Raw genomic sequence first — 27599 nt, forward strand, 5'->3', positions numbered from 1 at the left:
ACTAAAACTGTTATAGGAAACAGTCTCATCCAATTTGTAGCTAATCAGCACCCAATCATTATTTCAACAGTAATATTTGTGGGAAGGCAGGAGAACTTAAGGACACCATTCTTTAGTTCATATTTCTCTGTCTATGTGGATTCAACTGTAAAGATTTCCACTGTAGCAAGCAATCCATGTGACAGTCTGAGAATGTTTTATGGAAAGTTGGTGTTCACTCAATCAGGCAAGGCTGGGATCTGACCCAACATTAGCTATTACTTCTACCCACCCAGTCAAGCATAACCAACATAACAATCCCTTTATTGCTGGTCAAACGTGTTGAGATATCCTGAGTTTAACCAAGGATAAGGCTTCAGTTTGACTGAAAAGACTCATTTTCTAGATTGATATTCAGATCAACCTATAAGACCCTAGATGGCAAACACCCCAGATCTTTGCTCATTCACATGACCTGGGTTCAAGTCCTGGTTCTGATGGGCAAGTATACTACACAAAATCCATTGTGAATGATGATTCTTTTCTATAGGAAGAAGAACAGATAAGATCAGAGGTGTCAAATTCTCCCTCCCAAGAGTGAGCAAGAACCAGATAAAAATAGAATTGGGAAATATTTAACAAAATATGTAACATACAATAGAACACAAATAATGTTAATATGTGGATTTCTACGTCAATATACTGTCCACAGAAATCCTTACTTATGGTTTGGTGGCTCAGTTTCTATTTGAGGTTGACATCACTAATAGATCGTCTTTCCTGTCTTCTATCTGTAATACAGATATGTATGTAATATGTAATACCTATTTCTAATTTTTTTCCCCTTGTACTTTACATAGTACATGACGGTTGCTTAATTAACATCAAAACAAACCAGAACATCACCTAGAGAGCAGAGATCTCCTCTAGGACTAAATATATTGCCAGGATTCAAAGAACAATCTGTAATTACTCTTGGGCAGTAAAGCAGGCACTTTTCATATGCTCTCCTTTGTAAAGGGAGAGAACATAAGCCTTTGTCAGGTATGTACCATGCATTCTTTTCTCAGGAGAGGTAATAGATTTCTGCAGATTCATCTATGCTCTTTCACCTTCTCTGGTGTGTGAATGGGAGGTATTCTAATACAGCTAACTGGAGATAGGAGCAGTCATGGAAGAATGCAGCTAGATGACATATTTTACTGGCATTTGGACCACGTTATTGCTATAGGGGAAGATGAAGCCTTTTTTATAAAAAATGTGTTTTACTGGAAGTCTGGGGTTCATGGTAGATATCTGGGGATTTCTTGAACAAAAGAGTGTTCAAAGAGGACAAGTTAAATTTGGGTTTGCTCCTTTCCCTTAAGGATACCAACCCCAGTGCTGCACTAGAGTTTGGAATCATGGAGTATGAACAGGTCTCATAAAGTCCCAAAACCAATATAAACATGACCTGAAAGAAGGAATGTCTTTAACTTCTAGGAAAAAACTTAAGTTTAAAGGAGCATTTTAGCAATACTGTATCACTTAATTGTAACCATCTTGTTTTTGCTAGTGAGTTCCCTAAACTCCCAGAGTGTATGTGGGTGGGTGTCCCGGATAACTTTAAATATTAGATTCTGATCCTCTGCATACTATGGAGTAAAATGGTGGAAAGCTCCCCTAAGTATTAGCTAATTAGGGTTTACAACACACAAAAACTTGGGAGTCCTGGTTTGTTCCTAAATCTCCTTGATACCACTTGGTTTTCCCTCTAGGAAAAATCAGCTGAGCTCCCGGTTTGATTTCTAGGGCATGAGAAATAAAGACTCAGATGGCTTTTTTTTTTTTGGAGGGGAGTAAGATGGAGGAGTACTTCTTATGCAAACAAACTCTCAAGACTTTATTTTTTAAAGGGCAAGCCATCCCTTGGAGAAGAAGATGCAGACCCCACAGGACATCAACTCTGAGGAAGATGGGGCAACCCACTTTTTTGTCTTGCAGACTTAATAGGACATCTTCCCTTCCAGTTTCCTCCCTGGTCCACTTAGACTTGGAGCCCTTAGCACTAGGACAACATTGGTCAAACAGGGGGTCCAAGTCAAGGACATGCTGGAGGTTCCGCTGATAGGGCCACCCAGCTCCCAGGGACACAGCCCTCATCCCCAGCAGCTTTCAAAATCTGGACTAGCCAATGCTTCCTCCGGTTCCACCAAGTCGCCACCACTAGCCTCCATGAGGCTACCTCCTCTTCCATTCAACTGTCAATTCTGCTCCGCATCCAATCAGAGGCAGCCCCGCCCCCAGGCCCTTCTTCTCTTATTCGTCAAACTCTGGGTCCAGCTCCCAATTGGTGCTCTGGTTGGGGAGAAGCCTGACCCGCCCCCTCGAGGAAGGGGCCCGGCAGCCAGTAGGTCTGGACAGTGCTGCCGCCCCGGAGGAGGAGGGGGGTGTGGGAAGTGCAAGACCTGGGGGGCACACTGGGGAAAACTGGCCGCTGCTACAACAAGCAGTCAGCGATGGAGCAGAACCCCAGCTCAGGCCACCCCCATGACAAGAGTGACCCGGTGTCCCCCAGAAACCGATCATCCAATCAATCCAGCTTCTCTCCTTCCCGCACAGCAGCCCCACACAGGTCGACCAGCATCGGGAGGAGAGACATCGCTTCCCTCCCTCCTGTCCATATGGACACAGTGGCCACCGTCGAGGATGAACGAGAATTCATCAGGGCCTCCCAGATCAGGGGCAGATTCCAGAGGAGGAGTTCCATCCCAGCCGAAGTCTTTGGTCCCAGAGAAGAGGAAGAAGCCACAGTGGTATGGGCCATCTACCCCAAGGCAGAAGAGCAAATCAAGAAACTGAAGGAAGCCTGTAAAGATCTGCTCCCCTTCCGAGGTCTGGAGGACGAGCTGCAGCTACAGATTTTCAGTGCCATGTTTGAGAAGAAAGTCATCCCCCAAGAGACTGTGGCGGAACAGGGAGAAGACGGGGACCACTTCTTCGTCATCGAACAAGGGATATTTGACATCATCGTGCAAAAGAACCATCAGCAGAGTCGCATTGGCCAGTATAAAAACAGCGGTACTTTCGGAGAGCTAGCTTTGATGTACTCCTATCCCAGACCTGCTACTATTGTTGCCGTCACAGAAGGAAGCCTCTGGGGCCTGGATCGAGTGACTTTCCGAACGATCACTGTGACGTTCCAGTTGGAGAAGAAAAAGAGGCTGCAAATGCTCATTGCCTCTGTACCCTTTTTCAAGTCCCTGGAGGCCACAGAGTCAGTGAAAATCCTCGATGTGGCAGAGGAGAAGACTTATCAGCCTGGAGAATGCATTTTCCTAAAGGGTGAAATCGCAGACAAGTTTTACATAGTGGAATCGGGTGAAGTCAAAATTGTGCCTGAAAAGTCCTCTGGGAAGGAGGTGGGAATTGTGAGGCATCATAAAGAAGATTATTTTGGAGAAACAGCTCTCATCAGCAACAAACCTAGAACAACTTCAGCGTATGCAGAAGGAGAAGTCAAATGCATAGTTATGGATGTGCAGGCACTGGAGAGACTTCTTGGGCCTTATATGGACATTTTGAAGAGAGATATGTCACATTTCGAGGAGTTAATAAAACTTCTTGGTCCCAAAATTGACACAAAAGTCTGAAGTGTCTAGGGGCACAGGCATTTTAATATACTGAATATCTTCCTTTGCCAATACCACAAACTAGAAAGAAATGGACATGAAAGAACATAGGACAGAAGTCCTTTGTCTTTTTTTCCCTCAGAATCATTTGCTTATACCTGGGTTGCCATTGCTTCCTGTGAGTACAATAAAGCACAGGACTCCTAAGTTGCCCCAAAGCTAATATTCTGATGTGTTTTGGTGTATTTTTTTCTCCCTCATTTTTAAAAATCACTTGATATATCTTCGGCAGTTTTGAATCTTGGCAAATGCCCACATTGTAACAAGTTTTTTTAGGCACCTCATCCCCACTCACCAAGCCTGCTTCCATCCAGCACATAGACTGAGGTTCCTTTGAGTGATTTTCACCTTCTAGAGGCCCCCTGGTATAGGAATTGAGGACACACATTTCTCAGAGAGCAAATCTGGCTTTGGTCCATTGGGAGTTGGCTTAACCCATTCAATTCTCAGGCCTCTGATTTAATATATTAACATATTATATATTATGTTTGTATTATGTATATGTGTTATGTACGTTTTATATACATGTTATATTTGTATTATAGGTATATGTATTATAACTATGTATGCATTATATGTATAATTATGTATGTATTATATATATTATATTTGCATTATAGTTAATACATTCAGCCTAGAAAGGTCAGTTATTACATTTCAGGCTCAACACAGAAAATATTCCTGTGCTTCTATACAGTCTATTACTATGAATATCAGTTATTACTAATGATGCAAAATAACTCCCCTACACTAAATACTGCAATAAATAAAGCTACAGGTATAGCTCACTCCCTACCCCCAAAGAAATAACAGAAATTTCCATCTTGAGTACTATTTTTTTACATGAAAAATATAATTTTCTGAGATAAGTAGTTTTCCCATTCTCCTTTCATTTTACTCAATCAACAAGCACTTATTAAAAGTGCCAGGCACTGTACTAAGTGCTGGGGGTTCAAAGAAAGACAAAAATAGTCCCTGCCATAGAGAAACTCACAGTTTTAATCAGAGGTAGAAAACAACAGTAAATAAAAGGCACATCCTGATATTGCTGAAAAGAATCATCTCTTGCAAAATGCTAGATGCTGATATTCCAAACAATTTTTATTTCATTTTCCCCTATTATTATGAACTCATCTCTTCTCAAATGTAGTAATAGCCTAATTGGTCTTCCTGAAGTACTTCTCCTGCCATTCTAATCCATTCTCTACTCTGCTGCCAAAATAATTTTCCTAAGGCATAAGTCGGACCAAGTCCCACCCTTCCTCCACTCAATAAACTTGAGTGGCTCCCTATTATCTCCAGGATCAAGCACAAATCCTTAGGGATTTAAAACTCCTCATAATTTGCCCCTTTCCTGCTTTTATAGTCTTAAGACTTTACTTTCCTCCAATCACTCTACAATCTTTCCATACTAGCCTACGAGTTGTTATTATTCTCCAACAGGGCCAATGATATCACCAGGGTAATGTCTTGACTTGTGGGTGAATTGGATTTAAGTGAGGTAGAGCTGCATATAGTCATCAGCCTCACTATCTCCTCCAGAGTCATCAGAGACCAGCAAGACAAGAAGCAAGCTCTCACTTTGTGGCCTTTGTCCCCTATGCCTGGAATTTCTCTTACTCTCTCTCCTCACCCCCCACCCCCTCTCCTCTCCTCTCCCTTCTCTCTGCCCCCTCCTCTCCTCCCCTCCCCTCCCCTCTCCTTCCCTTCCCTCCCATCTCCTTCCTTCCCCTCCCCCTTCCTCTCCTCTCCCCTTCTCTTTTCTCTCTTCTCTTTACCACACTTGGTGCCCCTTCTTTGTTTTCCTGGCTTCCTTTAAGGCAGCTGAACTTCTGCAGGCCTATCCTACTACTCCACCTAACTGCTGATACCTTCTGTATACTGTATGGCTATGTTTTTTCCCCCAGTAGAATGTAAGCTCCTGAGGACAGGCACATAACACTTTAATTAATAAATGCTTTTTTGACCGAATGAACTTTTATTAGCTATTTAAAGACCATCATTAGGGAAGCTGGTGGCACAGTGGATTGAATGCCTGGTCTGGAGTCAGAAGGACTCCTCTTCTTAAGTTCAAATCTGACCTCACTCTCACTAGCTGTACGACCCTGGGCAAGTGACTTAATGCTGTTTGCATCAGCTGTTCATCTAGAAAATGGGCTGGAAGAAGGAAATGGCAAACCATTCCAAGATGCCAAGAAAACCCAAATGGGGTCATGAAGAATCTGGTGAGACTGAATATAAGACTGAAAAGACCATTGTTACTTCAGGATTATACTGTATGAACTGAAACTTATCTCTCATCCTCTTTTGCCCACAACAACATTTTGTTTAGAATCACACCTATTATATATTCCTTAAAAGTTTATTGTAATTCTAACTCTTTGAAGTCTTATTTTGTGGGTGGAATATACATGTTGGATGAAATAAATTGAACTCATGTCTTTGTAATTTTCAAAGCTAGTAAAAGTTAAGTTCAGTGGGACAGGATAATTTTGCATCCTGTGGTATGTATCAAATGGAATTTATGCTCTAAATGTAATCATTTGAAACAAGCTAGCAGAGAAAGAACGTAAAGGCCTAGAGGCAGCTGGCAGCATGTCATTGATCTCAGTTTAAAGTGGCTGCCTCAACATTTAGAGACTGTAGGGTTGCATTTCCTACTTCATTTGTAGGTCATCCACCAATGGGTGGTAATATATAGCCAACTATAATATACCAGCTACTAAATATATATACACATATGTGTATATACCAACAATGACAAGCCAATATACTTATACACACACATACACACACACACTAAGTATATGTTACTCCAGTGATGATATACAGCCAATTACAGGACCAGTATTCAAGGACAGCCCCTCATCTCCTAAAAAGTCTATTCTTAAAAACATAAAAGAAAGTCATAGTTTTTGGAATCACCAGTTAAAACTCTGAGATGTTTTGAGTACAGTGAAGTAGTGAATGTGGGTAGAGTCCATATTAGATTCACATAGTGAATTCATTCTAATACTGCAAAAAAAACTTTTTAAAGGTGCAATTTGAAGAACTGGCTTATGTTCTTGGTATCTTTGGAAGTATTCCATTACTGGAAAATTTCTTTTTTAGTTAAAATAAACCTTGCAGATCACTATCCTTTCAAAATACATATGTTAATAGACTACTTTTCTTCATCAAGAATTAACTTAAGGAATCCCCTTTACACACCTCAACTGGTTTTTTGATTATTCACAGTAATGGGGAACATAGCAAGAATAGTCACTGAAATCATAGATAATCAGGAAAAAATCAGTTTCAAGTCTCTCAGCTGCTACTAGAACTGCTTAACATGTCTCCAAACTGACTGGAGTGAAAAGCGCTCTTAGGTGTTTCTACCACCTTTTGCTCATAGATTCAACCAACAATGTCTGGAAATTGTGGAGGCCTTTGCTCAATGCCCAAACTTATTGTACCAATTGTGGACTGGATACTGAGGAAGGGATTCTTGAAGAAAACAGCCTTAAAAGAAACTGCGTAAGGCAGGTCCAGCTGCTATCATCGGGCAGACTGCAGGGGGAACGTTTATTTGACCATGCTGCATATAATTAGAGGCTTTAAGGTCTGTCAAAGCCGCGCTTGTATAAATTTCACTTTATTATATGATGTGCAGTAAGAGTGACTCATTTTGGAATCTAAATAGGTCTACCTCTGTACTTCTGTAACATTATTATCTTTAAAAATACTGACATGCTTATTCAGCGTATGTTCAGAAGCAACAATACCTTGTTTCAGAAATACTTCAACCAGGTAAGAGCTGTTTATCCACATGTCGAGGAAGTCCCTGACAAATGTTTCATGAAGTTTAAAAAGCAATTCCCTGTTGAATAGATCTTGGTTTCTTTAAAAGGTTTCTTTTTCTGCCTCAGTAAAGTTAAATCAAAAGTAGTTCCCCCTCACCTGATTGTTGAGATGCTTTTAATAAAAGTTTTGGTTTTTTTTTTAAAGCATTCATCTTGGGAGATGGAGAGAGTAAGCAAAGGAAACATCAGCCCAAGGGGTATGTTTTAAAGAAAACAGCAGGAAGTAAAAAAAAAAAAAACAACCCTAGGGCTAGACAAAGGTTCTTTCAACTAACTTCCTCTGTTTTTATGATACTAATGAGGACTTAATTCTGGCTAAGGAATTTGAAGCTCAGTAACTTAGCTGTATTTTGAAAAGCTTTTCTTGGAACTTTATCCCACCTGGAGTCCCTGGATTCCTCCTGTTGACTTCTCTTTTCAGGGGAATGATCCAATAAGAGATCATTCATCTCTCATACAGTTAGCTGGTCAAGACCCTTGCTTATTTCTGCTGAAGTATGGGGTGACTTTTGCTTGAGTTCCCAAGTATCTGAGAAAGTCACACGAGGGGAACTCATTAGCTCTGCCTTCTGTTGAAACAGCAAAGTCCCTTCTCCAGCCAAAAAACAAGCAGTATTTCGCACAACCTCCAATGTGTTTCTATCAAGACCTCCCATGGAAAGTTCTCATAGATCTTAGATATACTAAGTAGCTGGAAAAGGACAGCATGGAAGAATAATTTGCTCTGAAGTGCTTGTGTTCTCAAATTCTTCTTTTTGACCTTTCATGACAAGAGGTCCTTCACAGCCTCGAAGACTTGTCACTTTGGTGGGATATACTTCCTCCACTACGAAAGCATGAGCTGGTTTGAGAAGAAATATTGCTCTTTTGGAGGGAGCCCTGGAGGAGTGCTATGGAGACAAAGAATCACCCCCAACCTTTTTCCCCTTCAGAAAAATCTAAAAGATGTGATTAAATATAACTGTTCGATAACCCCAGACAGCCTTCAAACATAAAGGCACCAAGTTTTGCCTCACACAGTACTATAGAATTTAATTAAATGGGAGAGGGGGAGGTTTCTCCAATTACCCAATTATAGGTTGGAATTTAATATAGCACAATTGCTTCTACTTTTTTCATTTCTGAAATATGCTAAATCGTTCCTACAGGGCTCATCACATTTCAACAGTTACCGACTGTGGACTGAAGAGTTCTCTGTCTCTTACTCCCATGTGAACCATTTTTTCTTTAAATATTTATGTTATCAGCATATACCCCTCAAATAGGCCGTTTTCCTTAGAGAGATATATCAATGCTATTCATTTGGGGAGATGGTCAGGAAAGATGAAGGGAAGTCTCATTGATCGGGGGAAGAAAGGGGAGGGATAACTTCTTAATTCCAGACACATAGACCAATGTCTTCCCTTGTGAATGCACACCATAGTCTGAAGCGATGCTCTAATACTGAGTCTTTATTTTGATAAAATCCATATATATATATATACACGTATATATATATATATATATACGTGTATATATATATACGTATATATATATATACACACATATATACGTATACACACATACAAATATATACACACATGCAATACATTCTTTCCTAATGTAAAGATTTCCGATAACAGCATAAAACTACCAGTTAATAATAGGGCCCACCATGTAAATTACAGTGGTTTCCAAAAATAAAGCTTCATGGAGGAAAAATTTGCAAGTTACCACTGTGAGGTATACACACTGAGAGAACAGCTCCATCACACCACGGAAATCTGGATGTTCTCTCATAACTGGCACACTTTTATTCAGAATAGTTGGAAATAATTTTCCATATAAACCAAACCATGGCTTCTCCACACCTCGCCATTCTGTCTCCTTCTCCTCAACCAACCTTACAATTAGACACCCCAGGGCCTGTTCCTAAGTTTCTCCTCGCATTTCCAGGGAGCAAGGAGCCATGAAGGGAGTAAAAGAGATGACTTGTCACCCTCTCAGCCCTCTGCCTCAGTGATGTCAAGTGGTGGCCAAGGCCACATGACATCTAGAATGTGTCTTGCTTATGGAATTCACTTCTAAACAATCAGCCCACAAATGCTCAGATCCTGGGGGGCCTTAGTGCAAGGTTAGTTATTAAAGATCCCGGATCAAACTCTCCTGACGGGTCCACCAGATGCATGAATTCTGAAGAACTTTTTTTTTTTTCTGTGATTGGTTGTGCTCCGGTACAAAGGCAGGATCCTAGCTGAGGCGACCAGGAGCCACTGAAAAAATTTGTACCTGCCAATCTCTGTCTTAGTTGATATCAACAGTATAAGTATGTACAAAGAACTCTCATGACATTAAGAAATTCCATGGAATAAAGAAGAAATTCCTTGGGGTTTTGTCCTGATCTAGTTCTCTTGGGTTAAAATGGCTTTGTCATATCACCATCTTCTATCAGAAGATGATGCAAGTTCAGGCCTAGGCTATTCAGACTTGTCTGGGGTATTTCCTCCATCTAGTCCATGGATACAGCAAGGACCAGTCTTCTGGCAGGCCTTGTAATTCTACGGATCCCTTGCTTCCATCCTTCCCTCAGAATGGAACAGTTTCTTATCTGAAGTCAGAGTTCATGGATCAGTTAATGGATTGCTCATGGTTAAAACATCTTTCTTTAAGGCTCTGAACGCTTTCACTTAAGAGAACCAGAAAGCTGAATACCTCATTGTGTATGTGGGTCAAAGGTCAGCATGAGAAAGAAAATTAGTGAGGAAAGCCAACTAATAATTGACTGCGAAAGCTTTGTTTTAATGGGTACCTATTCGGAAGCCACCAGTAGAGAATGTTATTTCCCAGAGAAATATACTATCCACAGGTACACAGGCAAGGTCTAAAGCATTATAGTTGTGCGGTTCCAGCTATCACATTGTTCACTTAATGACGAAGTAGGAAGGAGGCCATAGCAGTGAATACAAAATAGCATTTAAAAAACCCTTACCTATACAAATGCCACACTTGTGCCTTTAATAGTCAATCAATAAAAACATTTGCAATGGTCTGCAAATAACAATCCCTGACCATCTTTGTTCCTGGTCTTCGCACTCAACACTATGAGATCACACTGTCATATTCATGTGGCTCCTAGGTAATACACCCTCTATTCCATTCACGCTGCATTTTTTTCCCTCTTACCACTCTCAGGTGTCTCAACCCATTTCCACCTTATGAACTGGGAAAAACTGAGATTCAGAACAACTGAATAAATTGTTTTTAGTCGTAAAGAAAAACGGTTGAGTCTGCACTGGGCTTTTTTGCTTTGCTCTTTATCTAAAAAGCAAAAACCAATTTCATCGGCTGGTTATATATGAAAGACAGGCACGTGCTTACTCGGAGTTCATTTAAAATAGAAGTCTCTGTGGCTACTTTTATTCCTCTCTTTCTTACTATAGTAGTTACTACCAGTAGTTACTACCAGACTTCCACCTCCCCAGGTTCAAAGGTAGCTGACTCTTAGGGTATGAGATAGATGGAGTTTTTATTATTGGAAGACCTATATCTAAAATTACGACTTTGAGAACACAGGAAATGACTAGATAAGGAATTTACTTTGAATATTATCATGCTTTTCTTGCATGAACTCCAGTGAAAGTCTTTTTTTAAGACTTTACAATTAGTCTGAAGCTTCCCACAAATTACTTCTTAGGGAACTTGAAAGAAAGAAAGAAAACATTTAAAATGGCAAGAATCCCAAGTTAATCAAAATTGAAATAGCATCATTCCTGAGGAAGTTGCCTGGAGGCAATAGGAAAAACAGATAGCTTTCTCTAATTGTCTCTTCTGATTGGAGGAAGGCAGACACTTCAGAGCTCAGGAAAAGGTTCTCTGTGATCCCCCCAAAGAGGCTCCCAGCAAAAGGTTCCTCCTGAGACTTCAAAAGGCCACAGCTCCCATGAAGCATCACTGACACAAACCTCTTGGGACATGAGCTTCCTATCAAGCTTGGGTAAATAGGGAAATTCAGCAATTATCACTCCAAAGGAGTTGAGAAATGAGTGGGCATGTTGTTTCACTCTGGGTAGCCAAAATTAAAACTGTTTGGTTTTACTTGCGGGGTGGGGTGGTGTTGATCACAGTTGCAAAAAAGATGCATAGAGCCCTTGGGATTGATGAGACCTTGAGGTATTGTATATTTAGTTCTTCTTACTGCATGCATGCAAAAATATTCATCTTCTTGGCTAGCTACTTTTAAAGACTGCTAGAGAAGGAATTTCTTTTATTCTTTCCATAGTCTCTCATCTCCTGTGTTTGAAAAAATCCATGGTATCAATTCAAGGAGCATGTATTCAGCACTTACTATATGCCCACAGTGTAGGGGAAAAAGAATGAGGTATACCTTAGAGTGAAGTATCTAATTTCAGGTCTAGCCTCTGCCACATTCTGGTTGGGTGACCCTGGGCAAATTATTTAACTTCTCAGTAACCCAGACAGTTCTCTAAGGTTGTAAACTGTACAATGGAAAAGGCAATGGCTTTGGACTCAGAGGATCTGGGTTCAAGTCTTGGTTTCTTACACTTACTACTTGAGTGACCTTGGGCAAGTTATTAACCTCTCGGGACCTCATTTTCCTCATCTACAAATTGAAGGAGCAAGAAACCAACAGAATCCAGATTCATTATACCCAAATGACTTTGCTGAGGTCATTGAGGTTAAGTGACTTGCCCCGGGTCACATATGTAAGTGTCAAGTCACATTCGAACTCAGGTTCTTCTGACTCCAGGACCAGTGCTCCATGCCACCTAGCTGCCCCTAGGGTATTTTTCTTATCAGGAATTTCCTACAATGGTGAAACCACAGGTTCTGAGTCCCTTTGCCCAGTTCTTTTCCACCTCTCCCCCATAAAAAGGTGTGCTAGATACTTTGCCAGGCTCTAGAAATACAAAAAGAGTCTGTTTTTGCCCTCAAGGAAGTTATATTCTACTGGAAATTCTCATATCAGGAAATTTTTCTGTCTAAAACTAAGATACGTTGTCAGAATCAAAAGGTAACAATTCTACCAGTGTCCCTCTCTTCCACTGAAAAGCCCCTCTATTTATGCCTCTCCAGAAACTCTTGTCCTTTTCACTAACATATCTTTTCCTGCATGGAGTAACCCTGCATACGCCTTCCAGCCCAGAGTGGTATTACTCAATCCTGAAGTCATTCTACCCTTGCATTTCTTCAGAGTCCAGATTCAGGCCCAAGCAGGGAATTGCTTATTCCCTAGGGCTCTGCCCTGGGCCTGAAACTCTCTTCACTGCCCCACCTCCCTCACAGACTCACATATAAACACACACACACACACACACACACACACACACACACACACACACACACACACACTTCTCCAGAGTTAGTCCTCTCTCCTGTAGAACTGTTTATCTCATAAGCAAACACCCCAGTAATGACAATGACAGATTTTATCTCTTAGAAGGCCAGAGTGCCTACATAACAAAAAGATATAAGTAATAATAACAGTAACAGCGAACATTTATATATCACCTACTGTGTGCCAATCACTGCGCTAAGCATTTTACAAATATCTCATTTTATCCACACAACAGCCCTGTGAGGTGGGTGCTCTTATTATTCCCATTTTATAGATGAGGAAGCTGAGGTAGAGAGAGGTTAAGTGACTTGTCCAAGCCAGTCAACAAATATTTAATAAGTACCTACTATAAGGAAGGTACCATGCTAAGCACCAGGGGTACAAAAAGAAGCAAAAGACTGTCCCGACCCTCAAGGGACTCACAATCAAATGGGAGAGACATCAATCCAACAAATATGTACAAGAAAGCTATGTACAGGATACATAGGGAAAAAATAAGAGAAGGCAGGCATCAGAAATAAGAGGAGTTGTGAAAGATGGGATTTTAATTGGTACTAAAAGGAAGCCCATAGGTAGAGTTAAGAAGAGACAGCATTTCAGGGACTGCTCAGAGTTGAGAGATGGAATATCTTTGTTTGTAGAACTGAAAGGAGGTTACATAGCCAGTAAGTATCTGAGGCTAGATTTGAACTCAGATCTTTTTGACTCTACTGTGCCACCAAGCTCCCTCTGCAGTATGCTTAGTGAGAGCAATATGATGTTCAAATCCATGGCCTCAAAAGGTGAGCGGGGAGTAGCTCACAGACACATCATGGAAGTACTAGATTATCTGAAGATGGTGGAGCCTTCATTATGAGTTGAAGATGATGGAGGGGGAAGACAGAGCAGTCATATTTGTGTTGCTGACTCTTGGAAACTTTTCATCCTTCCCAATGCCTCCTGATTCTCTGATTTCTGTGTTAGCTGCTAAAGAGAAGTTGGGGTGAGAGCATGATTCCAAGAGATGCATGTTGACTTTGAACTCTAGAATTTAACTTACTTGCCCAGTATTATTTCACTCATGTTCACATAGCCCAGGAGGCTAGTGTGGGGCAAAGGTCTTTAGTTCCATCTTATAGAATGGACAATTGATGAGACTGAGTGACTCAACTTGCCTGAGTGGATTGCTGCACAAAAAACCACAATCTAGTCCAACTTTCATTTTGATTCTTTTGGCTAGTACAGTATTTTCTAAGGACCTTTGGAACTTTCGAATTTGTGATGGGAGAATTGACGGGACGGTACTTTGGAAATTTCTAGAATCAGTTTCTCACCTAGCATAGAAGCTCTGGAACCAGGCCCTCATGAGTAAGCAACTGTTTCCCTGTCCTGTGATAGGTTCATCATATGTTTTTCAGACCGGGAATACCCAGTTATCTCTTTTATTCCCTGGATTCCTGAGGCCATGGATGTTAGGGTGTGGCAGAAGACCATACACTCCCTGTGAAGTCATTTGGGTGTAATGAATCTGGATTGTATTTCCTTTTTTGAACTGGCCAGTCCTGTGGGATTGTAGCTCTTCCAGAGACTCCTAGGATGAAAACCCTTTCCACAGGGATGTCTGTGTAAAATAATAATCTTGATTCTTATAAACTGGCCTCATTACTTTATAGCCACATGTTACAGTAAAAACCCTCTTTTTATTATTTTTAAAATATTTTTGAGGAAATAATTCAAATAAAAAGAATACTAGTTGAGATTATTAATACATTCACTAGAATATTGATTACCATACATTAATAAAAAGAGTAAAATATTATAAGTATTGAGAAAAATGATTTTTGTACTTCCCTCATCTAGGCAACCAGAGGGTTTTTTTAAGGGTAATATTATCACAGCTTCCCCTGCAGCGTTTCTTCTTTGGTTGATGACCAAGCTATCTTTAAACTTGTTAAGTACTAACACTTTCTATAAGGTCTCAGATTCTAAGCTCTTGTAAGCAACATGTATAAAAACTATCATCCATATACAATAAAGATATTTATCAAGAATTTGGTAGAGCCTGTGTGCCATGAAAATGGTCACCCTATCACTTCAGCCTTGCCATTGAGATATCTTCCAAAGCATCCAGGGCTTAGAAAGTCATTCATCCAAAAGTTCTTCAAGTTCTCCCTCTTCCTTATTTCAAGAATCCATGGAATCTTCCCTCTCCCCCCTCCCCAAACAAAAAAGCTTAGTAAAAGAGAACTTCTCACCTCCATTTGACCTAAATGTGAAAACTCCCAACTTTTCTATCTTTGTATATTGTTGTTTATTTGTTTTGTATGTATCCTATTAAATTAATCACCTAACCACTGTCTGCCTCAGTTTCTTCAACTGTAAAATGCAGATAATAATAGCACCTACCTCCCAAGGTGATTGTGGGGATCAAATGAAATAATACTTGTAAAGCACTTAGCACAGTGTCTGGCACATAGTAGGCACTTAACAAATGCTTATTCCCTTCTCTTTTCCTCCAAGGAGATTATAAGCTCCTTGAGGTAGGGATAATTTAATTTTTGAAACTGATTTTTGTATTCCTTGGGCTTTAGTAAGTGCCTAATAAGCGATTGTTGGTTGATTGTCTACCACTCCATTAACTCCATTAACATATTTTGGTCTGGACATAGTTTTATATGTTTATAATCTACTTAGTATTAGAATTTATTCCCTGGTCATTCATTGCATATCATGACCTATAAGCAAGGATTTCTAGTTTTGTAAATTTTTAAATAAAAGTTAGGTACTCATGGCATTTGAGAATAGCTTTTACAAATCTTGATATAGTAGAGAACTCTATTAAATAACTTTTGTGAAGCAGATCTCGATTTATTACAGGTCATCACTTCTGCCCTACAATATCCCCCTTAGAGCTCTTCAGATTAGATGAAATCAAGTTACCTTAAACATAACCACTGCATAAAGTGAAGGAGTAGTAAACACCTGCCAGTCAATAAGTTTCTACTACAATTAGCCTAACGTTAGACTAGGCACTGTATTACTCTCCCATTCCCCACCAAAAAAAAAGTGTAAGACATAATCCCTTGCAGTACTTGAGAGTCAGCAAACCTGCAGATCTACTTTCACTTAATCTCTGGGAGACCTGTTTTCCTCACCTGTACAATACTATCTACCTTACAAATTTTCTTGGGGCTACTGAGAATCAGATGAAAATATGTGTGAAATTTCTTTGAAAATTATAACACTGTGTACATGTATACATATGCATTATTATGAAAACTGAAACACAAGTTTTGTTTTCCATCACTGTTGTTATATAGGGACTCCATCCCCTTACTTCCTTGCTGGCAGCCTGATTCCTGCCAGTATTAATCTACATGAATTCTTCTGGCTGCTGCTTTCTTCACCCCACTCCCCTTCCTCAGATATTGGCTCCTTCCAAATATCTTGGGATCAAGTCATTGACTCAGTTTGCCTAAGTGGGTAATATAGCCTTTGAACAAAAGCTAAGTTAAATCACAGGGGACTCCATCATTCCCTTGGATAATTGCCTCCATGCTCTCTCTGAGGCCAATCATCAAAACCATAGGGTCTGAGATGGATGACACTGTGGGTGTCTGAGCTGTTCAAAACAGCTACCCTACAATCATGCATTCTACATAGTGGCTTGAATGTTCTTAGCTGTTTCTAATGCATGGACAAGAAATCCAATGGGAAAAATGATTCCTTGATGTGAGATAGCCTTGTTAATAACTTTATGCTGTAACAAATGACCCCGACTTGGGTGTCCATCGACCACATGGCTGTAGTCCTTAAACCTCAGTGCAGATCATTAGGATCACTGTTAGGTGATCACTATTAGGATCTAATACACAAAGATGTACTAGATCTTTAATAGTCACATGTTACAGTAAAAACCCTCAAGATCTAGGTTTTCTGATCTAGTTCAGTTGCTTAGGACAGTTAATAATAAGCTAGAGGAGCTTCAGATTTAGAGTGAGGGAAAAAACCCCACCTAACTTAAAGGTCACCTAAACTAACTTTCTCATTTTAACAGAAGAAAACTGAGGTACAAAGAGGTTGGAGGATTTGATCAAGACACACAGGTAGTAACTACTATGTTCTAACAAAGTGAGGAAACACACAACCTGCCCCAGTGCCAAGATAGCCTCCAAGGGATTCCCAAGTGAAGGGGCAGAGTCTCTAAAGGAAGGGGTTAAAACAATACTAGTCTGCTTGTGGTATGTGTGCCTAGTCTCGTAAAACTCTCACTAATGAGAAGCAGCTTATTGGCTTTACACCCCTGGTGGAAGTTCATCCTCATCCTCTCATTTGAGGCTAAGCCTTTGCCAAGTTATCAGCCCTCTGCCCCAGAGAGCCAGCTGTGGGTTAAGTGTATTCACCACTGTGAATTCTGTTCCTAGATTCCTCAGGGTAGGAAGCTAGGGCACACTTACCAGGAGCCCAGACTACAGACTTCTCTGTCCTAGGTGAAGGGGGAGGTGGAGGCAGGAGGAAGGCTGTGATGTGTCTTAGGATCTGAGATTTTGGGCCAGAAGAGAGCCTTTTATAGAAGAGGAAACAAGGCCCAGAGGAGTTGAGTGACTTACCCAAAGTCACATAGGTAATAAATGACAGAGGAGATTTTGAACCTTTGCTGACTTCAAATCAAGTGGTCTTTCTATGTTACTAAGCTGCTTGTCAGAATGGTGTTTAATGATGGCTTGGTATCATGCTCTTGAGAGGAAAATAATTGGCAAGGGAATCCATCTACCCCGGACCAAATAAGGCTTTACATTAACCCCTCACTGCTCTAGAGTACCCAGAAGCTGCTTTCTTCCAGCATGATGTAGAGGGCTGATTAAGTTATATACCACACTCCTTCCCTCAATCCCACCCAGGAATCTCATCTGAAGAAAGTCGTACATCTTCCCAGTCTTGCTCCTTGGGCCCTCTAGAGAACGTGGATCTGGTGTGTTGGCTAGGAAAGAGCCTAAAGAATGAGTACTAAAAAAAATGAAAATTTGTAAAGATTCCCTTTCATTTGGTCATGACCAGCAACCATATGGGACAAGAGCTATTACTAACCTTGTTTTTACAGATGAGGAAATTGAAGCTGGAGAGAGAGTTTAAATGACTTGACTAGGGTCACAAAACTAAGAAGTGTCTGAGGCAGGTCTTCCTGACTCCAAGTCTAGGACCACTGGGCCAACTAGCTGCCAGCATGCCTTGCTTTTACCCCTTTTGGCCAAAGCTAAATCCTTCTGGGGAAGAATGAGGCAGGAGAGAGGGTCTAGATTAATCCCTGCAGTAAGAAATGAGCCCCATACCAGGGAAGGTCTCTAACTGTGCAATTAGGTTTACAGTTCCTCTGGCATGTCCTAAGGCCAGGATCACAAATGTTAACCTGTCCTATGTTAACTGTAGCCTAAGCACTCTGACCTTCTAGTTCAGGTGAGAATGCCAGAATTTGCAGACTGTTTTTATTTTCTTACCAATTTTCTCCCTAATCCTCCAGCATCATTTATTTGATTTGGGAACCTGATACTCAAGGGGGCACATGAACCACAATCCCACCCCAGTAGGCAGTAGTAGCCTATGCCAGTGTAATATAACCTGTGCCCTTCCCTAGGCAGGGCAGATGGATCCCCACCCTCACCAGGTTAAGCCCTCTTTCTTTCTGTTAAGGAGCCAGGAGTTCTTACCTCTCACTTTAATCCTGGGGAGAAAATATTATACTCTCCATACAAAGCCCAGGCTTGTCTGGGGGTGGATCAGTAACAGATTTGATGGTGCTCTTGGGGTTTGTGTGTGGGGAAGATGTCCAAATGAGAGTGGTGAAAGATGGTACAGGTTCAGAAGAGTTGGTGGAGGGTTGATAGAAAAGGTTTTAGTGGCCTGTGGGTAAGATGTTAATTAGGATTGGGGGAAGACACTATGGGAAAAGAGTATAGAAGGGTATAGTGGGGATTCTTAGCTTCATTCAGGGGATGAGAAAGACATGAGTCAACTACTAAGTCTTGGTTTTCCTTGGTACAAGTTATCACCGGACAAGTCCTGGATGGATTTGGGGTTGGTTTTGGGGTAGGGTGTGCTATGTGTGAATTTCCCTCAGTACTTTCCTCCTTTTTTCACAGGACTCAGTGTCAAGAAATATGGGCCTTCTGAGTCCCCTTAAATAGGAATCCCCAGTGATTTTCCCAAATTGAACAATTCTGTTTGGCAAATCCCTCATTCCATTGCCCCACTAATACCACCCTCTCCATCCTCTACCCCCCGCCCCCAACTCTCTCAACCAATCACCAGAATGGCAGAATGATTCAAAATTCTTTTCTTATCATACCAGCCTACATGACCCTGAGTAAGAGACAAAGCCCCTGGGACTTCACAGTTAGGAACAACAACCTTGTGGGCATAGACAACCAACCTGGGAATTCCAGCACTCCAAATACCCTTCAGGATAGAGGTGGATCTCCAAGGAATTGTAGCTGGAAGATGGAATTTCTATGTTCTGACCGTTTTTTTATCCTTCCAACCTTGCATATTCCTTTTCTCTAACCTCATCGTCTTTGTGTGCAAAGCTTGCCGTCAATTGATTCTTAATGAGAAGCAACCACTGCTACTTCCACAAAAAACCTGGGGAAGAAGGGGAAGCTGCTTTTGCTAGAGGGTGCTGACAAGGTCCCCCAGAGAGTGAGAGGAAAGCTGAGGTGGGGAGGGCTCCTCAGTTTAGTTGCAGAGGCAGCGGCAGCAGCAGCAGCACCCATGAGCCCTTTCTGCAGTGCTACCGTCAATTTACAACCTGTCTATTTTTCTAATAAGCTAGATCAGATGGTAGGCTAAGCAGGGGTATGTGTGGGGTTGGGAAGAGGGGAGAAAGGAGGGCACAAAACAATGCAAGTAAAAGAATCAGCCTCTTTCCCCAGGCCACTGGGATTTCCGGACTCTCCCTCTGAATTCCAGGTTCCAAACCATTTTCAGGCTTCCCGGGCTGAAAGGTACTTTTGCTGCTTTTCCATTTTCATTCGTTTTTAACTTCTCTTTTATGAAGCAGCTGCAGTCCCTCCCACCTTCTCTCATCAGATTTCTCCATATAGATTTCTAATGGCACATGAGACCAGTTCTTTCCCTATCCCAGCTCTAGCTCCCACAGTCTGTGTATAGATTCTCCGTGTTGCCCCTTCCTCCTCAGGGCAGATTCCCTTTTGAGGACTCCAGCATCTACCACTTGTTCATAAATTCAAATGCACAGCAGGTCCTCTGCCAGGTTCTACCTTTCACTCAACCATTTCCTTCTCCCTCTAGATGCGGACCCCAGAGCTAACCCAGGAGCAGAGGAAGCAATACCCCTGCAGGGTGCTTTTCATTCCTTCCACCATCCCATACCCTCAATGTGCAGTGACTTTAGCCTCATGGTAGGACTGGTCAGTGCTCCTCCTGCCCGTTTTCCTAAGCTCAGCCTCTCTCATTCAGAGTGCACACATTTCCACAAAGATCTAAGTTCATTCAAGTTTCGCTATTGTTTCCACTTTGCCCCAGTTTCCCGGGGGGGGGGGGGGGGAGGTTAGGGGGAGAGGGCCCCAGGAGTGGGAGAGAAATTGAAATGCTAGATCCCATCCTCAACCCCAACACCCCCTGTCCATCAGCCCCCATCCAAATCCCTCCCCTCAAATGGCTAGGAAAGCAACAGCATGGGGGGTGGGAGGACGGAAAGCTTCCAATAGCTCTGACTAAGAGAAAGGGAGGGCTGCCAAGAGACCCTCCTTCTTGCAGACCCCACACCCATCACCCAAAGCATGCTAAGACAGTCTAGAAAGAGCAGCTCCGAGGCAGGCTCTCCAGCTTTCAAGGCTCCAGGTTTTCAGAATTCACACCACTTTGCCACTGGGGCATGTTTGGAAATGGGGGTGGGGGATGAGGTAAAAGGTGCTCTTACCTGTTGGGGAAATGCACCGTCTTGATCGGCCTCCCTGACCTGGGCACAGGCATGTGGAGCATTTTCCCACTGGCTAGCTAGCTCTCCACCGGGTAGTTGCCTCTCGCCCCCAGGGTTAACTCCAGCCCACCTTCCCCTGCAGCCTCCTGAGACAACCAGAAAAAGCATCAGCAGTGGCCCATTCGGAGGGAGAGAAACCGAACCTTCCTGCTGTCCCTCTTTCTCTCTCCTCTCTCTCTCTCTCTGTCTCTCTCTGTCTGTCTCTCTCCCTCTCTCTCCTCGCCTCTTCACCACTCCTGCTCAGTACTTAAAGCTTCAGCTGTACTTAAAGCTACAGAGCCTCATTTCCCTGACAGTGACTTCTGTCCCAGGCACAGGCGAGTGCAGGCCGAGAGCTGGCTCTTTAACACCCAGAGCAGGTAGACAAAGAGCTACAGCCGCATCTTCTATTCAGAGCCATTCTCTGGATAGGGTGGTGCTGATCAAGGCTGGAGGTTCTGACCTCTACCTGGATCCTGAGAGATTTAACCCCTGCTGTGCCAGGAAGCGTGTATGACCTTGTGTTTTCCCAGCCATACCTTGTGGGGGGGTGGAGCTGGGGGCTGGGGAGGGACAGAATTTCTAACTTTCCTGGTTTTGCCCCTGATGTACCAGGGAGAACCTGGGTTGAATTTCTCCCCATGCTCTGTGCTAAAGTTTCTTCTTGTGCAGAAGGCAGGGGGTCAGCTCCTTCCTAGCCTTCTTTATTCTCACGAAGTGAGATGGGACCAGTAAATCTTTTGATTTTGAAGAATTTGAGAGAGTCTTTAGAAACTCTAATCACCTAGCCCTAGCTAACTGGACTGGTTTAGGAAATATCTTGTGTAACAGGAGGTAGATGGGTAGTGCAGAGGATAGAATGCCAGCCTTTTCCTGAGTTCAAATCTGGTCTCAGACACTTACTAGCTAGCTATGTGACCCTGGGCAAGTCACTTAACTCTGTTTGCCTCAGTTTCCTCATCTGTAAAATAAGCCAGAGAAGGAAATGGCAAACCACTCCAGTATCTTTGCCAAGAAAACCCCAAATGGGATCATGGCTTCAGTCAGACACAACTGAAACTACTGAACAACAAAAAAGTGGGACATAGGAAGGAAGGAAAGAGGAGGACCTGGTCAGGGAAAAGGCAGCAAGAACTAGACTGGTCATAGAACTTGAGGAACAGGGGTGTGGGTGGATATGGGAAAGGTTGGGGTAGGTCATGGAGGGTAACAATAGCTAACTATTATGGGTGGGTTTGCAAAGCAGTTTAAACATATTATTTTACTAAAGTCTTAAAACAACTAAAGACATTGTTTTACCAAAATGGAAACTGAAGATGGAGTAGGGATGTGTGTGTGGGTGTATCAAGTGATTAGCCCACATTTACAGAAGTAGTAGGTGCCAGAGTCAAGATCTGAACCAAGTGATTTGTCCCAGGTCACACACAAATGTATGTGTTCATCCTTCATTGCTGAAGAAGACCATGGCATCAGACAAATAATGATATGACTTGCACTTGACTTTGTTTTGAGTGAGGGAGGGCTGTGCAGGTCACCAGCCTCACTTCTCCTCCAGAGCCATCTGAATCCAGTGACCTGATATTCATCAGGATTACTGGAGATGACCCAGGATGAGGCAGTTGGGGTTAAGTGACTTGCCCAAGGTCACACAGCTAGTGAGTGTCAAGTGTCTGAGGTGAAATTTGAACTCAGGTCCTCCTGACTCCTGCACTGGTGCACCACTTAGCTGCCCTCACACACAACTGTATAAGCCCATAGAGGGGGATTTGAACTAAGGTCTTCTGACTTCAGAGCCCATATTCTACATGCTGTGCTGCCGCCCCTATTCAGGGGTGAGCCCACTCAGCTCATGGGACTCAGTTTTTTCAGGTGGAGGAATCACATGAGCCTCTTGGAATCCATACGGAGATGTGGACAGTGCTTTCTGGTCTTAACCAGTCATCTGATCCTTAACATTTATCTGGTCTCTTAGGTAGCAAGGTGGTATAGAGGATCTATCTGGTCCCAAACACTTACTAGCTGTGTGAGCCTCAGCAAGTCATTTAACTTCCGTTTGTCTCAGTTTTTTTAACTATAAGAAGAGGATAATGATGCCACCTACCAATCAGGGTGGTTGGGAGGATCAAATGAGATAAAATTAGTAAGCCCTTCATGCAGTCCCTGATACATGTGGTGCTACATAAATACTTATTCCCTTTCCCTTCCTACCCCTCTGACCACTATGGTTCTGCTTCTTTAGCATAATGAAACCTAGCATTAGGGATGGAAAAACCCACCAGTGTGGAACTCCCATCTAGGTTTCCCTGGGCAGAGTCTTTTGCTTTTCTAGTTAAATTCAACTATTCAAATGCCCATGGGGAAGTCTGGATAGATGTGCTTTGAAATCAAGGGAAAAGAAGGGTCTGGGGAGTGGTGGTTCTAGCTTCCTTTCTCAAAAGTCAGGATGTCATTCAGTCAGACCTACCTAACTGGAACCCCTGGCTTCCTTGGTGTATCCGAGTAGAAACTTTATCTCCTAAACTCTGTCCTGATATTTGGAAGGTTAAAGCAAGATATTTCTCTGAGTTCTCTCATCTGTAAAATGAGAGACTAGGACCTGAGTATCTCTAAAGGCCCTTTGGCTCTATATAATGCTATATAATTATTACATCTTGAGAGTACCCGTTCTAAGTGCACTTAGTAAAGTGTGAGGTGGCGAGGAAAATATGTTTGATTTGGGGTTAGGAGATGTGGATTCAAATTCCAGCTCTGATACTACTGGTTGTATGGACATGGGCAAATCACTTAACCTCTGAGTGCTAGCTCTGTCTTCTCCTTGGGAGGAACGTGTGGTTTGGCAGGAAGAGCACGGATCATGGAGTCAGTGGACCTAGGTTCAAGTCCTCATTTTCATTACTTACTGGCTGCATGACCTTGGACGAGTCATTTAGCCTCTCTGGGCCTTAGTTTCCTCATCTGTAAAATTCGAGGGTTGGATGAGATGACCTTGGAGGCCCCTGAGAGCTCTTGATCTATCTATGATCATTCTGGATCATTCTGGCTCTTATTTGAAAATGGGGCTAAATATCCTTGTACCCCATAGGGTTGTTGCAAAGAAAACACGTTGTAAACCATAAAGCATGATGTAAATTGAAGTTAATAGTAATGTTGCTGTCTTTAGTACTCGTGATGCTATTGTGGGTAGGATGCACAGAGGTTTGTAGAGTCCTGAATGAGGAGGAGTCAGGAGAACCAGCACCTGGGCTTGAAGAGGTGTGGGGGATATTCTCTGGGGAGTCTAAGTCTGCATCTTGCTTTTCTCATTCAGGGACTTCTAGGGGTGGGATTAGCTGTATGTCTGGGTTAGCTGGTGAAACGGTGTTACATTGGCCCACCATGAGGGATTTTCTTTGGGCTCAGACAAAGTGGGGCGATTCTGCAAAGTGGGACGGCTAGCAACATTTTCCTCTAGATTGAGCTTATAACTCCCTATTCCATTTCCTCATCTGTGACTTTCTGGACTGGGGATTCTTAATCTGCGAGCAATGAATGTGTTTGAAAAATATTTTGATAACTGTATTTCAATCTAATTGGTTTCCTTTATAATCCTATGTATTGTATTTCATGCATTTAAAAACACTGCTGAGAAGGGGTGCATAGACTTCACCAGATCGCCCAAGGGGCTAAGAGCCTGTTCTAGACAAGGCCTCTATTACAGCAGATCTGAGGCTAGTGTGAGGACCCCATTCTAAAAAGGTGAAGACAAATCCACATGTGCCTTGTTTGCCATCCAAGTCCTTGCTAATTTTGCTATTGTTTTTTAGAACACATTGGCTCTGAAGGGCTTTGTGGATGTTTTCATGTACGCTTGCACAGGGTCTGGGGTAGGGGGGAGTGAAGTGAAAAGTTTTCTGTCCATTAGGCAACTGCTTCATGCAGGTGGATAGAGGCTGAGCCATGCGTTCCCTCACAACCATGCCTTTGTCATTCCTTGTTTGTCCCACTTAGCTCTATCCTCCTACCTCCTCCCCACTTCCACAAGTCTGTTCTATCCTCCTACTTCCTCCCCACTTCTGCAAGTCTGCTCTATGGCTTCATCTTGCTTCACAATGGTGGATGACGGAGAGAGGGGTGTTAAAACAGTCAATGTCCCCAGGTCACCTACTGAATCCCTTGGGCTCCTGTCAGAGAACCTCTGATCTCTCAGCCCCTTCCCCTACAGCAGCAGGTCCTATAGAATCCTGTGTGCCTGCCATCTGGTTTCTGAATCTGAGACTTGCCTTGCTCCATGTGAGCCCCCCACTCACCAAGACTGAGAAGGAGGGCTTTGGGCAGAAGCTCCTCAGCTCCTTTTCATTTCTCTATGGGAAGGAATGGAGGCAGTGGGGCAACAGGGAGCAGGCAGGGCCCTCTCATGGAACCCAGTCAGTGGTTTTTCTCCACTTTGGGCTGACCCAGCCTGACACTTCAGAGACAGGGGGCTTTCCCGGGAAAGGAGAAGAGCCTGGAGAGGGCTTCTACTTAAGTGAACAGCATGTAAATTAGCACCTGTCATTTGAGGCAGTTGGTAACTGGCCTGCAGCATTGGAGAGACTGCTCTTTTGAGACCTTTCTGTCCAGATAGGCAAACCACAGCCTCTCCTGTGATTGGTGGTCTGCTCCTGTATGGGAAGTGGTCCTAACCTTTCCTGGAATGAGGGGAGGAGGATGGGGAATGATAGAAGTTGGCTCCAAGGTGGCAGTGGGAGGGTATACGTGTGTGGGACATACAGGGAGGGCTGTGTAGTGAGAAAGGATCTCCCAAGGTCTTCACTGTAGTAACCCCAGAAATCATGGTCAGGGTTGGGAAGGGCTCTCATGTTGTTCTATGCTAGCTGCCTAGAGTTAGGGACAGCTGAGGCCCACATGGTAGAGTGGGGAGCCACCTGCAGAGAGGGAGGCGGGTGAGGAGTCCTTCTAGAAGGCAGCGCAGCCAAAGAGAGGGAGCAGAAGAAAAAGAAAGAGGAGAAAGGCCCGTCTATCTCAAAGAGTTGCCCTCTGTCCTCCTGTAAAGTGTTTTGTCCAGAGAGCCTCTGGCAGAAAATGATCTCATTCGGCTTCTGTGCCAGCCTCCTCAGAGGGCCTTCTTTACTGAGGGGGAAACCAAGGAATGGGAGGGGAAAGGAGCTGGACAAAATCTACTGCTCTTAATCCTGAGGTTCTCTGACTGAACCTTTGCTATTACTCTTTTCATTCTTAGCTAGGATCTCTGAGGTCCTGCAGAACATAAATATTGCCCCACCAGCTCAGAGCTATCAGGGGTGGTGGGGGGTAGTGGTGGGGGTGGTGGTGGCAGGGTTGGGGTTCTCCCATCCCTGTGTTTTTCTCTTACAGAGACACCAAAGTACACTTCATGGAAGGATATAGTTGCGAGCACTAATATGAAACCTAGAACTTATAAGGAGACTTTATGGATTGCAAAACATTTTACATACATTATTTTATCTGAACTTTGAGGTAGGTTCTATTATTACTCTAATTTACAGATAAGGAAACTGAGGCCCAGGGAGGTTAAGTGACTTGCCCAGGGTCATAAAACTAGTATCTGAGGCAGGATTTGAACTCAGTCCTGTCTTCAAGTTCCCATGTTCTATTCTCTGTACCACCTCATTCCCTAGGTAGCAATGTATTATAGCAGTATGTCATATTGAACTTGGGGTTTGTAAAACATTGGGTTCAGATCCCACATCTGACACTTACTAGTGACATGACAATGAGCAAGCCATGTAACAATGTCTCTGAACTTTAGGCAGCTCCTTAAGACACCCCTCCTCCTCCCCTCTATCCAAGTTATGGGTGATTTGCATCTGCATTGGTAGAGGAGAGTCCCACCTCTGACACAGCTGTCCTCCCTAAACTCAGCTTGAAAAGCTGATAGGGTTAGAGGTAGGTAGATCAGGGACAGGCAGAAGGAGGAAATCTCCTTCTTCTATGCAGTGCACACTACCAGCCCAGACAGGAAGTCTGGAGGCCGAGATTCTATCCTTATCAGAATGGATTCAGATATTGGTCAAAATAATATGATTTAGAGCTAGAAAGATTTAGAGTTTATTTGGTCCTATTCCCTCATTTAATAGATGAGAAAATGGAGGCTCAGAGAGGGTACAGAATTTTTCAAGGTCACATAGGTTATGAATTGCAGAGTCAGGTCTTCTGATTTCGAAATCAGTGCTTTTTACATGAAATTACACTTCCTATTATTTCTACAGGTTTTGATTTCCAAATCCTATACTTTCTGGTGAAATTTGGAAATAGGACCCTCAGCAACTAGGGTCCCAAGGCAGGTATCTATATGCTTCTTCTTCCTTGGATGTCTCCTCATTTCTCCTCCTTTCTTGTTAATTAGGAGATGATTTAATTATTTTCATGTCTAGTTCAAACGGCAGAATTTGTACCACTGTATAGGATCATAGGTACCCAGGAAAAGGGATCCTTCCCCTCAGTGCCCATGCTTGAGAGCTGGGCCCTGAGCTCTTCTCTCTCCCCCACCCCCCACCCTCTGCCAGATTAGGAACAGGCAGCATTTTGGCAAGCCCAGGACAAAGAGCAATTAAAACCCTAACAGCAAGGTAATATACCCTGTGCTGGGCTTTAGAGGCCTGGCATTTTGAAGCAGAGAGAGGACTGATTACACAGAGAAATAATTAAACCAGAATGGTAGGGCAGTGGGAGCGACAGGGATGAGGGAAGAGGAACCACAGTGATTTAACCCTTTCCAGGATGCAGTTGGATGGGGTGGGGGTTAGGGTATTCCCTGAAAATTCTGATTCTGGCCATGGCCTTGGATTCCAAAGTTCTCA

The 27599-nt window shown here is 42.8% G+C and overlaps 1 protein-coding gene and 1 pseudogene across 8 annotated transcripts in view; one reads left to right on the forward strand and one right to left on the reverse strand.

The window, feature by feature from the left end:
• Nucleotides 1-27599, reverse strand: part of NAV1 (neuron navigator 1) — a 343043-nt gene that overhangs the window by 54983 nt on the left and 260461 nt on the right. Inside the window, exon 1 of one of the 7 annotated variants that reach the window (XM_072648223.1) lies at nucleotides 20743-20905. The exons of the other annotated variants lie outside the window; for them this stretch is intronic. Within the exon in view, the coding sequence (XP_072504324.1) occupies nucleotides 20743-20804 (62 nt within the window). The 5' untranslated portion in view covers nucleotides 20805-20905. Of the gene's footprint in view, nucleotides 1-20742; nucleotides 20906-27599 lie in introns of those variants that run through there. 7 annotated transcript variants of the gene reach the window in all.
• Nucleotides 1954-3813, forward strand: LOC140529505 (cAMP-dependent protein kinase type II-alpha regulatory subunit pseudogene; annotated as a pseudogene). The gene has a single exon (XR_011975572.1). The product of XR_011975572.1 is annotated as a cAMP-dependent protein kinase type II-alpha regulatory subunit pseudogene (transcript).

The sequence above is a fragment of the Notamacropus eugenii genome, chromosome 2 (assembly GCF_028372415.1).
Source record: "Notamacropus eugenii isolate mMacEug1 chromosome 2, mMacEug1.pri_v2, whole genome shotgun sequence".
NCBI lineage: Eukaryota > Metazoa > Chordata > Mammalia > Diprotodontia > Macropodidae > Notamacropus > Notamacropus eugenii.